This window comes from Rousettus aegyptiacus, unplaced genomic scaffold (genome assembly GCF_014176215.1).
Source record: "Rousettus aegyptiacus isolate mRouAeg1 unplaced genomic scaffold, mRouAeg1.p scaffold_m13_p_3, whole genome shotgun sequence".
Classification (NCBI taxonomy): domain Eukaryota; kingdom Metazoa; phylum Chordata; class Mammalia; order Chiroptera; family Pteropodidae; genus Rousettus; species Rousettus aegyptiacus.
The window spans coordinates 155,146,465-155,162,667 of NW_023416306.1; the positions used below are offsets into that span (position 1 = coordinate 155,146,465).

The window sequence follows — 16,203 nt, forward strand, 5'->3', positions numbered from 1 at the left end:
TGTTCATGTGGCTTCTGAACATGTCGTGGAGGGGGTGTTTCCGCTTCTGCTGTCCAGATTGATGAACAGAGATGGGGAGACTGAGGCTGTGTCTACCCTGGCCACTCGAGAATTCTAAAGCATGACTCACGGGAGAAAGAGCCACTGCTGTGGCGATCAGTGTGGTGTCTTGACACATTGGTTTTGGGGGAAGGTGTAGCCACTGGCAAAGTTTAACTCTTCGAGTGAGTTGGGAGTCAGGTCTGTCTAGATGCCCCAAGTATGCTTGACTGCCTTCTCCTGGTTGCCATCGTCGGCGTGAATGCACAGATCCTCTTGTGTCTGTAATTCCAGACGTGCAGGCTAGATCTGGTGACACTGCCCCAGTCAAACCACCAATTCAATGAAAACTTGGCTCTCTCAGACAAGTTGTAGTATTAACTAATTAGCATAATGCTGTAGAGTCTAAAATATGCTTTCCCTTGCATATCCCATTTCGTATATTCCTTTATTCCACATTTCCTGAGCATTTCCTGAGCCTGTTGTTGTGCTGGTTGCTGGAGGGTGCCTAGATGAGTAAGAGATGGTTGGCTCCTGCCTGGGAAAACTTTCCACCAGCTGAGGGACAAACATGAACATGTGTTGTTATGATGCGGGTTGGGCATGCTGTCAGAGACTTATCTGCGTTTCTGTGGCTGCCCAAAAGGAAGTGCTTAGTTCCACGCTTAGTTGGGACTTCCACGGCACGTTGATTATACAAGTGAGTAGGCAGTATTTACCGACTGTTTCCTCTGCCACACTGAGCACTGTGCAGGGATAATGACCCTGAATTCTTCCAGCAACCGTCATCCCATTTTCCAGATGGCAGTCAGGGTAGACAGGCAACCCAGATTATAGGGCTTCAACTCTGGTGCTTGTCTAGGAACGTTCTGTTGCCTCTTACCTGGCAGGGGTGCTCCTCAGAGCTAGAACTATGAGCCAGACAAACAACCATCTCTTCCACTGTTCCCATGGAAACAGCAAAATCGTCCTCTGGCTGGGGCCAACTAGCATCTGCCAGACCAAGACATGTAATAATAATAATAATACACATTTTTGAAACAAGGATGCCAAATGGGTAAATAATTAATATAACGATTGGATCTGCTGCTTCTGAAACCTGCACACCATTCCTAAGACAATGGTGGAATTAAGGCTCCTGAGTAATTAATTTTGCCTAAACAAATAACGAGTGGAAAGTGAATTTTGCTCCGTGAACCCAGTTCAGCTCTTAAAGCTGGAGATAGATTGCTTTTGCACACTGGCACCCCATCTCAACATCTGTGCGTAATTAAGCCTCAGCAAAGAGTTTACCTCTCAGTGTGTGAGGCATCTTCCAGTGGGGCTTAATAACCTCAGCCCTGCGTTATAAATCTCTGAGCCTCAGACAAATGCTGAATGCAAATGTGATGCTGGGCAGACTGGGAGAGGTGAGGGGGCAGCCAGGCTGAACGGTCAGGACCAGGGCGTTCGTGGATTTGGCATCAGTGTGTCCTGGGGGAAGGGACAGGACAAGCAGTGAGATTTGTAGCTGACCTGGGAGACAGCTGAGACAAGGTAGTACGGAGAATAAGCCTCATAACCACAGGGTTTGGGACTGGAAGAGATGAGAGTCCTTCTCTACATATGGAGGTGGGGATGGGGGTCATCTCTGGAGGAGGGCCACTCCAGGGTTTCTCAGTATGAGGTTAGGAGAGTGGGACTCTCCAGGCATTGTAGACAAACCCTGTTAGGTGATGTACATGCTTTTGGAAAAGCGCCACACCTTCTTCAGAATCTCAAAGATTAAGAACCACCGATGTATAATATTAATTAACATTTTTTACATGCCTATGCTGTGTTAAGCACTTTAAAAGAGTACATTACACGTGTTTATGCTTTAATCCTTATAACAGCTCCACAAGGGGACATTAGCCCCACGTCACTAATGGGGGAGCTGGGCCGCAGAGACATGAAACCATTTGTCCAAGGTTACGCAGCCTCCTGATAAGGGGCAGATGCAGGCTCTGACTGGAGGCAGCCTGGCTTCAGAACCGACGCGTTAAACCGCTGTGCTGTTCTGCCTCTGTTACAATTTGTGGGGAAGATCTGAATTGCGCTGAACTATCTGTAACATTAACTCTCAGCCCTGGTTGTGTATCAGAACCACATGTGAAACTCTACACGGCCGTCATATGGCAGCTGATGTTTGTCCAGCAGCTGCTGGATGCTTCTGGGTTGAGCACCAGAACTCCACATGTGCAAGGAGAAAGTAGGGAGTGTTGATTCTGTTGTAACCTTCATCATGATCTTACAAGTGGGGAAGCTGGCACTCAGAGAGGTTATTATACTTAGCGACAGTCACACAGGTTGGAGGTGGCAAAGCCGGGGCTCCAGCCCCACAATCTGACTCTGGGTCTGTGCTCTGCCCCGGGCTTGGGTAGCAGGAAGATTTTGGCCCTGGGTGGTGGGCACTGGCTGAGACAATCCGGAGCTTGCTTTACAGGTTCATTGATTAAAGCACAGGATCAAAGCAGAAGCATGGGATTATGGACAGACTATGAGGCTGAGGCCCAGGGTCTTGAGCTGGAACTCTCTATAATCTATGGCCTCTTTCTGGGGTCAAGACAGGCCCCATCATGGGGGCAGGTGGAGCCCACAGGAGTGGGGCCTCTGCTCTGTGACAAGGAGACCTTGGACTCAGCGGTCCTGATGGCCAGGGTGTGACCCTGCCTGTGGGGTCAGTGCGTACCCTGGCCATGAGCCTCCCAGGGTTTAATTTTTGGCGGAGGGCAATGGTTCTCCTTATTATCTCTTTTAAATTTTTCTCTCTTGTCTTTCTCTTCCTTGACAGAAGAAGCAGAGGAAGGAACAGTGGTGAAACATGGGTGTTGGGGTGGAGTGAATCTCATCTCATACCCCAAACTGTCCTGCCTACGTCGTGATTTGAGGCAGTTCGCTTGATCTTGTGTCCCCCGTCAAGAAGGCTGCCTTGGGGGGCGGGCAGGAGGAAAAGTGGACGAAGGGGAAACCTGGCTGCCCATGAGGCCGATCAATAAGCCCGGGGAGTCTCTGGCTTTTACGTTTCTCTTTCCGTCAGTGGCTCTTCCATGGCTGTGTCCAGGGGGGCCCCAGGTGCCCACTGCCAAGCCTCAGGTCCAAATAAACCTAGGGAAGAACTTAACCCCGAAACATGTCCCTTTCATTCTGAAGCTGCGAACAACAGTAGTCAACTTGCATTTGTATTTTTAAAGGTGCTTTTTGAAAAATGTGAAGCCAGACTGAATTTTAAATTCGAAGTCAGAGAGAGTCGCAGATTTCTCTATTGCCCCAGATTTTCAAATGGCAAACACTGTAGGAACGTAGCAAACCCGAATGACACCTTGATTGCAGTTAGAGCTTTTGTTCCAGGGAGCCCGGGGTGTTGCACTTGTATGTGGGCCCTACTTATCTTCAGAGATCCTTATCGAGATGGGGCAGAGTAGTCTTCTCTCTGATGAGGACCCAGGCCTACAGGAGCTGAACTGAGACACAACAGTCATTAGCAGAACTAGCAAAGGATACTGGTTTCTTAACTTGATGGCCACTATCTTACTGCTGGATGAGTTTTGGGGGTTGGGATGAGGGAAGTCCTTATTCTCCAAAACACCTTAGTCAGCTTCCCTCGTTTCTTTATTTGAAAGTAGAAACAAGCCCATCAAGTTGGTGGGGAGGTGTTGCAAGCTGACATCGGTAATTCTTGCCCCCTGCTGTGGTGGGACCGAAGGGTGTCGCTCACGCAGGAGCCCAGCAGTTCTTGGTGCCGTCCAGTATCTTGCCTCTTCCAGGGGAAGTCTGTTCTCTTTTTGGCTATTGGGTGTTCTCAGAGTCAGAGGGCGTTGGAGAGGATATCAGTCAGGAATGCATTTTCTTCAGGAAACTGATAGTCCAATTTAGAGTGTCTTAAACAAAAAGAATTTATTTGCTCACATAGCAAGAGGGCTTGCAGCATTTGCCAGCTGATATTATCTTAGTGGTTTGACAGTATCAGGGTGGCATCTCCGTGATTTCCTTCACTCTTCCTCTGGGCACGAGACAGCTACTGCGGCTCCAGGTATCACATTCACTTTCAAGGCAGGAAGAAAGGGCTAAGAAGAATTGCATCATCTATACACATCTTTTTTTATCAAGAGAATAAAAGTCTTCCAAGACCCCCCTAGCAGATGTCCACTTAGTCTCATAAGCCAGAACCGTGTCACATGGCCATACCAAGAATTTAGTTTGTCCCGACTCTGGGGAAGAGGGGGATTGGGAATAGGTGTTGGGTTAAATCCGGCGTCATCTGCTACAGGGCGGTTGTAGGAAATGGGCATGAGAACATCCTTCCTGGCCAAAAAATTTATCATCCAGTAAACATACATTCATTCATTCATTCATACAAAACAACCATTGCACAGGTGTAGAAACTGAGGCAGAGGGTTGAGATTCCTATGAGGAGCCCGAAATGGGCCTGGTGAGAGGAGGAAATAGCTTTTAACACCGACCGCGGCTCAGGTGTGAGAGGGTCCCCACCTTTTCTCCCAAGTCTCAATTTTAGTTTTGTCTTTTAGTTGTATCCAGAATGCACCGAGGCTGGCAGGGAAGCTGTCCTCTGGTCCTTAAGCAGGAAGAGGTCTCTAAAGGAGGGGGCTGGGGCCGAGCTGGAGGAGGCAGAGCCTCCCGCCCTTCTCCCTCGGCCCACCTCCCACTTTCCCCACCCTTCACTGCTGAGGTCCTGCTCAGGCCTTCTCCCCTGGTCCTGAGAGGAGTGTCTGCTGCTGTCTGGCTTGCTGTGCCTCTTGGTGGTCTTTGGCCCTGGCCCCCAGTTTCCCAGACTTTTCTGTTCTGCTTTCCTATTTCCAGGTCCCCCAAATCTACTGGGAGCTGTCCACCAAGCGGGTCCTTCTGATGGAGTTTGTGGATGGTGGGCAAGTCAATGACAGAGACTACATGGAGAAGAACAAGATCGATGTCAATGAGGTGAGGTCGAGAGCTCGGGGTGGCTGTGCGAGGGACATGGGTTTGGTTGGGGCAGCGCAGCAAGGGCAGGTGTGTCCAGGTGAGGTGTCAGTGCCTTGAAATGGGGCCTATTGTCTGAACAATTATAAAATCGCTGAGCATGAAGCATCCTGCCAGATTATCTAGTATAACCCTCTGCCCTATCTCCTAAAGCTGGGGTTGGCAGCACGCAGTGGGGTGCAGGCACATGTTTACAGCCCCTCCTTGCAGCTCCTGCTTGGACAGGTGATGACCACCTGACTTCTTGTACCATCCAAGCTTCACAGGCCTAAGTGGCCACAGAGAATAATGGAGCGAAATCCATGCGACTTAATCCTTCTGCCTGTCGGAGCCTGGACACAAGCCCCTCCCTCTAACCCCCTCCCCTCCCCCTGCCACTCCCCAGTGCTCAAGGTGTCAGGCAAAAAGGGGACAACAGTAGGCAACTACTTCCACTTCATAGAAACAGGATGAAAGGGGCTTCTGTCGCCCACCTCCCACCCTATTGGTCTCAGAGAGAGCTGGCCACTATGGTGGGGCCTGTACCCCATTTTCTTCTTTGTCACCATAGGGTCCCAAAAGTAGGGGTGGAGCTGCACTTTTTCAACAACATTCATTATTTTTACAGTTCCTGCTGTGCGTCCTAGGTGTGGGGTTCAGAGGGGAACCAGACTTAACTTCCTTCCTTAAGGAGCTCACAGGCTAGCGTTGGAGTTAGCTACACAGCTATTGGGCTTTCCTGGAAGAGTTCTGCTCGGGGGACTGGGGGAAAGGATAAGAGAACTGTTCCAATTCAGCCCTTCACTTTACAGATGGGGAAAAAAGCTCGGAGAGAGGGGGTGCGGAGCAGCAAATGTCTTTCACTTGGCCAGTAGCACAGCCTGGGGCTTCTGACCCTGCTCCCCTCACTGTCGGCTTCTGCCACAGTGGGCTGGGGAAGTGTCAGGGCGGAGCTGCCTGCAGAGGAGCCAGGAGACCTTCTTGCCCATCTCTTGTCCTGTCGGTTGGGGTGGGAGTGTGTCTTGTATCTAGCCAGGGATCCCTTTGTCCATTGAGACCCTTGAGAACAGAGTCTTTGGCTCCAGTGGAGGAAGCAAGTAAGGGAAACGGGGGAGAGGGAAGGAGAAGGGAGGTCACTTCTGACTTTTCCTGAACAGCCTTTCCACTGTCTTTCTACTTGCTGATCAGGAAGGATCCCAGAGGCCTCTCACTCCCGTCTGCCCCCTGCCAGGTTACTGGCATTCAGTTACTGCCAGCTGCAGTAGGATTTTCATTATGACAGCACCCTTAAATCCATTAATCTTTTTGGATCCAGTGAGCCCAGGGCTGTTACGGCGTTTAATCAGAGGCAGCTTTGACAAGTGCAAACAAAGATGTGCCCTGCTGTAGCTGCTCGCTGGTGGCTGAGCGAGGTGCCTGGGAGGAGGGGCAGCTGGGCCGAAGGTGGCTGGTGGGAGCTGGGGCAGGGCGGTGCCCTCCAAGCGCCTGGGCTCATCTATTCCTGCCTCCATCCCTCTTTAATAGCCTTACAGATAAGGCCAGTGTTATGTGCAGAGCAGACCCTCAGGAGATATCTGGGCAGGTAAACAAGCTAGCCTCATGCCCTGGGTCGGCCCCTGAGTGTCAAGGCTGGGGTAGAGTGCTGGTTTTCTCTTTCCTGTGGACATGTATAGCTGGGTGTGCTGAATTCAGAGTAATTTGGGGAAAACAATAATAATAATTACAATAATTGTTAAAAGCAACTAATACGTGCCAAGCTTGTGACACATATAATCTCTGCTCTTTACAGCTGTCCTGCCAAGGGTATATTGTTCACTCCATTTACAGATGAGAAAGCTAGAGCCCAGAGAGGTTAAACAACTTGCCCAATATCACACAGCTAGCAGAGGCTGAGCCAGGATTTTAACCCAGATCTGCGAAACTTCGAAGTCCTTACTATTCTACCTTCTTTGTCTCCCTCCCATGGATTTGCCTTGGGCTGTGGTGTTACCTGGGGCCACCCAGTTGACAGTCACATGAGTAACTCCTGGAGCTGGGGGCTGGAGTACTGACTGAGAAGCTTTGCCCAGCCCCCAGGCGCTGTTTAAAAGCAGCCCCTCTCTCTTTAGTGTACATCAAGGCTCATTTTATCCATTTCATACAAACGTTGCATTTGATAGAGATGTGAGGACTGAGTCAGTGCTCCAGCTATGCCTAGCATGGCGCCTGGCATGTGGTTAGCACTCCGAATTGGTAGCTAGTTGATTATTTTTGCAGTTTTCATTGAGCCCTGTCCTTTCCTTCTATACCTTCTTTCATCATGAACATTTACCAACTGCCCAGCTCTCTATACCAAGACTTTTTTGAATTGTAACCTTGGGAGGGAGTTTTATTGTCTGCATTTTGCAATGAAGAATCAGAGAGGGAAGGTAGCTTAGGTAAGGTCCCAAATCTTAATGGTATACCTCAGTGAGTTTTCGTATGGATAAACCAGCCAGATAAAGATACAAATCATTTCTAGCCACCTGGCAGGCACCCTCATGCCCCCTCCCAGTCGACATCCTCTTGCTGACCAGAGACCAGAGATACTGCTCTTCTGACTTCAGTCACCATAATCACCTTCATTCATTACTGCACTTCATGTAAATGGAATCATACAATACAGTCTTTTGGGTTTGGCATCTTTGTCATCAGTCAGCTGAGAGCCTTTTTTGGAAGCTCTGTTCTTTTCCTTTGGTCTCTCCCAAGGATAATAAAGTACACTGTCTTAATTCCTTGGGCATTCCTAAGGAATCAATTAACTCCTTAATCCCCTGCCCCTGGCTTTTAGGGTTTGCATGACTCAGGAAGCTCTTGATATTCTGAGATGATGCCATTAAATACTTCCGTGTGAACCTCAGGCTGGACAGGGGGCCGTGGGCCATTTGTTCTACTGCGTTGTCACCGACCATTGGAGATGTTGGGAGTAGACTAGCACTAGGCTCTACTTTGTCGAAATCAATCTATTACGTCTCCTACCAACCAATGTCAAAGCCACAGGCCTCATGGAAGACAGGTGTGTGTGTGCGTGCGTGCGTGCAGAGTGGGAGACTCCATGTTACTGAAAGTTTCTAACAGGCTTCTGAGGTTCTGAAGTCTCCCCAAGACTGTGAGACTCAATGAGCCTGTTCCTGGAATGACTACCTCCTGAGGACCGCCTGGCTCTGTGTTCCTTGGGAAGTACAAGGGACAGATGGGAATGACAAGGGGCAAAGAGCTCAGCTCAGATCCCGAGGGGGCAGGGTGGTTAGTGGCATCTTGGCCACTGTAAGCTGGTGACCCAGCTGGAAGGTGGGGCTCAGCAGGAGGTGCCTCTAGAAGGAACCCCTCCTGAGGTGGGTAGCGATAGCTCCAGACCCCTCCAACGGCTGGTTGAGTCATCCCCACTCCACTTTGAAGAAGCCCCCTCACCCCATAGCATCCCGGCCCAGCTGGGCCTCGCATGTGGGGACCCTAAGACTAGTTCCCGGGACTCTGGTGATGAAACACCAGATTAGGAGGCAGGAGACCTGGGTTAAAGTTTCAGCTCTGCCAGTGGCTGTGTGACCTTGGACAAGTCACTCTCGGTCTCTGGGCCTCAGTTTTTTTACCGAAGGTTTTGAATAGCTAGACTCCGTGCGTAGTTCTGCTTGGATATTTCAGAGAGCAAGGATTCTCAGTTTTCTGGGAGCTAGGACTGGACCCATCTGTTTCAGAATCACCTGGGGGCTTATTTAACAATGCTGATTCCTGGGCCCCAACCCAAGTTTACTAAGCGGGAAGAGTTTCGGGGGCCAGGTAAAAGAATCTGCATTTTAACAAACTCTCCAGGTGGTTCAGACATTCACTGAAGTTCAGGAACCACCTGCCACAAGGCCAGAGGGTCTGGGCACCTTTGTGCGTGAGGCTATTCTGCCCAGGTGTCGTCACCTGCAGAGGGGTGCGGGGCCGTAGGGGGATAGAAGCTGGCGGGGGCCCTTGTTTGCTTGTGTCTCTGAGCCCAGAAGCAGATATTACTGAGGGCCCGACCCGATGATCATATTTGCCAGTCACTTTAAGAGCTGATGACAGTGGCTGTCATTGATTTCATTAAAAGGAAAGGTCGTGTGGGAACGTGCGTTCCCAGGCTGGGTAGAGTCTCCTCAAGCCACAGGACGACTATTGATTGCAGGACCTTTATCGAAGGTTAATTGGATTTCAGTGAGTACGTATTTAAGACCTCGCCTGGGCTAAGGCCCAATTGAGTTTGGGTGAAATTAGCTGAGAGAAAGGTGACAAAGTTGCAGGTTTGGGGTTGGCGAAGATGGGGACTGGAGGCCTGGTGGACAGACATCCGCAGTCCGTGAAGAATGGGGGTGGGTGCAGGGATGGGGGCTTGCAAAGACGCCAGCCTGTCCGCCTCAGGGGCCTGGGAGACAGCGGGGGAAGAGGGCCAGGCGCGCCCAGTAGTCATTATCTGGACTTTGAGTCAGTCCTGTGTCCTCGGTTGGCCCTCCTGGCGTATGGAGTGGCCTCCGGAACCTGTCTTCTCTTACCTCCTCAAGGAGTAACCCTGTCTTCTGTCTGGTTGGGAGGGGAGCTAGGGCTTTAGGTCTTTGAAAGTCTTTCCACTAATCCGCCTTTTAAAAGCCCCCAACTCATGTTTTCAGAGGTGTCAGGGGCCCTCGGCTGCCAGCGTCTCTGGGCTCAGGATAGAAAACATCAAGTTGCCATCGCCGGCCAGGGTCCCCTGTTGTCCAGCCTGCTAAGCCATGTCTCAGCAGCTGCCCCTCCCCTCCGCCCCGATCTTGCTAATCTCTTTTCGTCTGCAGTCGAGGGCCCTTCTGCTCTCTTTGTTTATGGTGGGATCTTTGCCTTCGTTTCTTTTCGAGTGTTTCCAGTGGGGTTGGTGAAGGGGCTGGTCAGTGCATGGGTTTAGTCTGCTGTGCTCAGCCGAAGCCCTTGCTGTGTTTGCTCTTTCCAGTTATTTTAAAATCCATTCTGTGTCACAGTAGGGGCAGCAAAAGGGTCTCAGATGCATCCTTCAGCAAATGTTTATCGAGCACCTACTATGCACAGGCGCTGCATGTCAGCGCTATAGTAGAGGTGTGGACAGATTGTGGGAGAAGTGGGGCTGGGTAAGGCTACGCCCGTGCTGCAAGCCGTGGAGGGTTTCACAGTCGGGGCTCCTGGCTTTGTGTCCGGCTCTGCCATTTATTGTCCAGGTGCCCTTGGGTAAGTTACTTAAACTCCGAATCTGATTTCCTCATTATACAGTTGGAGTGGTAACCATCCTTACATCACAGGGTCATTAGGCAGACTTTGCAAATTGTGAAGTTCTATAAAAAAAAGTCATTTATAACTCATGAGGTTACTTGTCACACGGGAGTATCTTCCTCTATAGATCTTTCAGAATCTTCTTTGCTTTCCGCCCCTCTCTGTTGTCTGTGAATGGTGGTCATGAATTGAGTGTATGCTGACTCCCCTTCCCCATCTCCTTGGACTTTCCCCTCGTCCCCCCACACCGCCAAGGACCAAGTGAGATTTTTCCTTTGTGCTCAGTGCCCGCTCCCAGAGATGAGGCCTCTCCGGCTCTGTGATGGAAGGTGCTCAACCAGGGAAGAGAAGCCGTAGAGGTGCACAAACCCTGGTTACTGAAATCACTAGAAAACGCCTCTCCGTCACTTCTTGGACCAAATCTTGAGAGACTCAGATGAGCTCCTGGGTGTTCACGTCCCCCACAGTGGGGGCGGCAGGAGAGGGGACCAGTGGCGCTCTGGACGTTGCCTTCCTGGCGTTGGTGCTGGCTCTGCTGCTTGCCAGCCGTGCCTCCTGGGTGCAGCGAGTCATCCTGTGGACGCCCCAGCTTCCCGTTGTGAAGTGGGGTACGAGAGTAAGCCGAAGGACTGTCTGATGATTGAAACACGAGGCAGTTGGCACGGCGCCCACAGTACACGCTCAGCACGTGCTGTTACTCTGGAATTCCGCCTCGCCGCCCACTCCGGTGCCAACGGGAAAAACTCCCTGGAGAAGGGGCAACACGTAGGGAAGAAACCCTTCCCCATTGTCATGTTGGCCCAGGTCACGTGGAAAATGTGGACATATTTCTTTGGAGTAAGCCGTTGCCTTAGGCAGGAATGTCAGATGGCGACGGGTGTTCCTCCCTTCCCTGTGTCTTCCAGGAGTCACGGCCCTGAGGCCCCCCTCCCAGTCCCTCCGGCAGCCATGGTTCTTTGAGCCTGTCTGGCCCTGAGACCCGAGGAGCCCTTACTGGCCTCGTGGATGCCCCGTGCCCGGGCTCTCCTCGGAGCTCCACAGTTAGACTTATTCTTCCAGCTTCCAGTACTTAACCCAGCACCTCTCCTCCCTTCCTCACTACCCCTCCCAACACCGCGTGTGGTTGAAGAGGTCCCCAGTGCCTTCATGTCAGGGATTGCATCTCAGCGTTTGCTAGTCCAAGGCTGACCCCCTCAGTGAATAGACGTGGCCTTGTGCTCGGCAGCAGCAAGTAACATGAGGTTTATGTATCTCAGCGGTGGTTCCAGGGGCTAGAGGTGTGTGGGGAGAGGAGCATGCTCTAGGCTGTGGTCTGGTCTGGTCTTTTAGCCCATCAAGAAGGCTGGGCAGAAACTGGGAGAAAGATAAAGGGGGTGTGAATTGTTAACCTCCTTATACTTCATATTAGGCTACTTATGTGATCATTAATAGCCTGCAACTCCAACCTCCTGTTTCTTTTAGAGATCTTGGCCTTGCTTTCATGACGCCCCCCAGGAACATAAATAGACTTTCCCTTGGGGGTGGGAATAAATTAATTCCTGCAATTATAGAATAACTTAAATACTTTCCAGCAATTCAAGTTTTAAGAAAAATCCAAAAATAACTCTGCGATTTAAATATTATTTACTAAATTAATTCTTTACTCACCCTTTTTATAGAATCCTAGCCTTCCTCCCCCACCCCCGACTGTTCGAGAATAAAGGCGTTGTGTAATTGCTGAAATCACTTATGTGAGTGGCACATTCTTTTTATGTGGAACAATTAAAAGACTCGTTACTTACTTTTTCCCTAAAAATGGCTGTACGATGGCTTTGGTTAACAGCGCGTTTTTGGTTAGAGGAACAGTCCTGGATTTCCCACTGAGACTCTTTTCTCCAGATGGGATACCTTCCTGGATGCCGTGGGGGACCCTCCGAGGTTTTTGGTGCGGCTCCTGCCTCCAGGCAGGAGACTCCCTGTAGGTGGAGAGGGAGGACAGCTTGGCCATTAGGAGCCGGTTCCCTGGAGCCATGCCATCTGGGTTTGGACCCTGATTTCACTGACTCCTGGCCAGGTGACCAGGCTTCTCCCCCTTTTTTGTATCCCCCTTCCTTCACCCGCCCACCGTGGAGGGTAGCTGCCGGCCCATGTAAAGTGCCTAGAACTGTGCCTGGCACAGAGTGTTAGCTGCTTCCTTTCTAAACAGGTGGCACTGCCTGTCTTTATTGAGTTGTCACCACTGACATGGCAAGGGGCAGCCTTAGAGGAATGGATAGATATTTTTCCAAAGAAGACATCCTAATGGCCAACAGGTACATGAAAACTTCACTAATCAAGGAAATGAAAATCAAATCCACGACGAGGGATCGCCACGTACCTGTCAGAATGGCTGTCATCAGAAAGATGGCGAGGATGTGGAGGAAAGGGAACCCTCATGTACGGTTGGTGGGACTGTAAATTGGTGTAGCCACTCTGAAAAGTAAAGTAGAATTCCTCAAAAAGTTAAAAATAGGATGGCCATACAATCTAGCAATCCCACTTCTGGGTTTATATAGCCAAAGGAAACAAAATAGATGTCTCAGAGAGATATCTGCTCCCCCTCGTTCATTGCAACGCTATTTTCAATTGTTCTTCATCATGAGACATAGCAAAGTTTTAGGGAAGGGGCGGGAGGGAGCGCTCTGTCCAGTGATGCCTCAGGTTTCTCCCGGGACCCTGAATGTCTCCGTGAGTGGGAGGAGGCTGGCTGCCTTTTTTGGGGGCAAATTGGTTCCCAGAGACTATTTAGTGCAACTCTTGACAGATATAAAGAAAAATTACCCAAAAGTTATAAATAAGGCCAAGAGTATGCACTGTTTTTTAAAGTTATTCTGGAGCATCGTTCAGCCAGCCCATCAGAGGATTTTTTTTTTAATATCTCGGGGAATGTGTTTTTGTTAGACATTGCTATTGACAATTAATTAAGCGCTCAGATAGAAGTCACACGTCAATCTGTAGATCTTATCCAGTACAGAAGCAAATAATTTCTGCCCAGTAGAAGATAACCCCAAAGGTTATGATTTCCTTATTGCCCCGCAGGACAATAACCAGTCCTGTATCTAACCCAGGAATCTTCGGCTCTTATTCTGTTAAATGCCCATAAACACCCAACCCCTCAGAATTCTCTTTGAGCCAGCTCTGCCTTCATGTTTGCTCCTTTATTGATGGGTTAAATAATCTTTGGTGCATGTTTATTCTGTATTTTTGTATGAGGGTTGTGTTTTTAATTTTTTTGGAAATTACACTTTGATGGTGATAATGAGTGTATTTTTTCCAAGTTTAAAATAACGAGCTACCACATTACAAACGAACAAACAACGTTTGTGTTTTGTGTCCTGTATTAAGCTCTTTCCCATACGTGATCACATTTTGACCTTGAATCTTGGGATTGCTCTGTGAGAGAGCGGAGCAGTTGGGGTTTAACAGCTAAGGGAGCCTAGACCCAGACTGAGCTGACTTGCCCACTAGGTCACCCATACCCTAAGTGGCAGCACTAGGATGGCTCCGGAGTGAAACCTGGTCCGTAGGCTGGTTCTCCCTCCTATCTCTGCCTTGTCCACCTGCCTAGTCTGGTGAAATCTGCTTCAAGTGAACATCAAGAGCAGCCCCTAAATGCAAAGGCACCCAGGTAAGGGGCGTGAAATGGGGAGGGCCGCTCTGGTGGATTTGCTCACGTGTGTATGAGCTGCAGTTGGCAGCAACAGCATCTCACTCTTTTGGGCAAGGGCTCCCCCATCCTGACTCCCTAGACCCCCAGGGGCCATCTTTCGATGCAGTAATAGGGGGCCCAGCACGATTAGCAGTATTTCAGAAAGCTTAAGGGAGATCATACATCTCCCCGTGACAGGTCTGCCCAGACTAAATGAAATGTCATTTCTCTGCTTTTGGCTGGAATTCCGTCAGCTCAGTCTGGTTGCACTGCTTATCGTGGACTGATCAGGATCCCTGATTGGACCTGTACGCGTCCTTGACAAGTAAAATGAATTATTACTTAATAAATGCAATTGGTCTGGCAAACACAGCCTTGCAGACCATGGCTCTATGGAGCTCCAACGAGCCTGACAAGAGGGGTTCTCAGAAGTGGGGACTTGCTGGCTCTCCCAGGACCAGCTCTGGCTGGGCCTGCTCTCTGAGGAAACAGAAAATGGTGGCTCTGGGACCCCTGACATCTCAGCCTGAGTCCGAGAACTTGACACAGGGCAGAGTCCTGTTCCCAGTGTCGACAGACACTGCGTGCTGGGCATTCTCGTCACCCAAAGGAAACCTCAGGAGCTGGAGAGCCGCTGGGGTAGCGGGACAGTGTGACACAGGATAAGCATCAGGACTTTAGACAACCTCTTCAACCTCAGTTTCTTTCTCTCTCGAAAAAAGTACAATGAAATGTAATCCCCCGCCCTCCCAGGAGTGTTGTGAGCAGTCAGTAACAGGGGCGGCTGTGAGAGGTCACAAGGTCCCACGCACTGTGATGCTCTCCTTTAGCCCTGGAGAGTGGTGCCACTATTATCTCCATTTTACCAAAGCGGAGAGTAGAAGCGACTTGTTTAAAGTCACAGAGTTCAGTTGAGAAGTACCGAAGTTGGTGGGCGGGAGCCATTACAGAATAGTGGTTACTGGAAGGTCACGCCTCGTTCGAATCCTGGCTCTACCTCCTTCTGGCCATTTTGCTCTGGGGAAGTTAAACCTCAGTGAGTCTCAGTACCTCACCTGCAAAGTGGAGATCATAATTGTACCTACTTTTAGCGCTGTTAATAAGGATGGCAGCTATTGTTACTAAAGTAGGGTCATTCTTGATGCCCTATTTTGGGGCCAATTATAATCGACTGGGATTCAGAGCAGTGAAGGGGGTTAGGATGAGCATCAGAGACAGGAATCACAGCATCTCAAAAAGAAAGTTCGTGGAGATACGAAGGTCTCACTCATGTTGAAGGCAGAATCCTAAAATCACTTGGCTTGTTACAGGCAAGTGGATTCATAATAGAGCCAGTCTGTGGTATGTATACTATACCTCAATAAAGCTATTTAACAAAATAGAGCCAGTCCCTGCCATCTGTGGAGCTTATGATAGTGGGCTAGATGGTCATTAATCAAATTATGATACAAATAGCGAGCTAGTGCCATGGAAGAAAAGTATAGCATTCTATAAGAGACTATGGCAGGAGAACCTCATCTAGTCTGAGGTCAGGGAGGACTTCCCCAGGGAGGTGATGCTGAGCTGGGATAGGAAGGAAGAGAGCAGTAAACAAGCTGAAGGGGAGTTGGGGAAAATGCTCCTAACCGAGGGACTATCATGTGCAAAGGCCCTGAGGTAGGAAGACATAGGGATCTTGGAGAAGAGACAGAAAGCAAATGTGGCTGGAGTGTCAGTGTGGTACCAGGGAGGGAGGCTGGGCCCGGTCGTGCAGGACTTTGTAGGCCCAGGAAAGGGGTCGAGTCTTTATATTTGTTAGTGACCATGGGATCCAGCTGAGGCTGAGAGGAACGCCAAGGGCAGTGTGTGTCCTGGGGTGTCAGCTTTCTGGGTTGAGCATCTCTCTGTCCCACGGAAACCCATTGGCAGGCCAGGCCGTCTTTGGGCCCAGGTATGGCTCTATTCAGCAGCCATTCTCTAGCTGGGAAGAGGCTTTTAGCTTTAATAAAAAGGGAGTAGAGATAAGAAGACTGCCCCGGCAGGGAGCGCGGCGGTGACGGGATGATTTAAACGGCCTCTCCAGTGTCATTTCTTCTGTGCAGACATCATAAATCAGATGAGCATCGGGCTCTGGCAGGAAGGGGTATAGGGAGAGGGGCCTGCAGGGAGAGGGGAGAAGGGCTTATGGCTCTGGGTTCTCCTGGAACTGGCCAGAGGGTGATGGGGTCGCCTCTTCAGTGCCCTAGCCTTACTCTTTGGAGGTGGAGTGATTCGCCCCAACCCAGCTTTCC

The 16,203-nt window shown here is 50.1% G+C and overlaps 1 protein-coding gene across 5 annotated transcripts in view; it reads left to right on the forward strand.

Annotated features, from left to right (window-relative positions):
• Positions 1 to 16,203, forward strand: part of ADCK1 (aarF domain containing kinase 1) — a 100,132-nt gene that overhangs the window by 74,568 nt on the left and 9,361 nt on the right. For all 5 annotated transcript variants that reach the window (XM_016156623.2, XM_036239461.1, XM_036239462.1 and 2 more), the window contains one exon: positions 4,879 to 4,995. In XM_016156623.2, the coding sequence (XP_016012109.2) occupies positions 4,879 to 4,995 (117 nt within the window). The remainder of the gene's footprint in view (positions 1 to 4,878; positions 4,996 to 16,203) is intronic.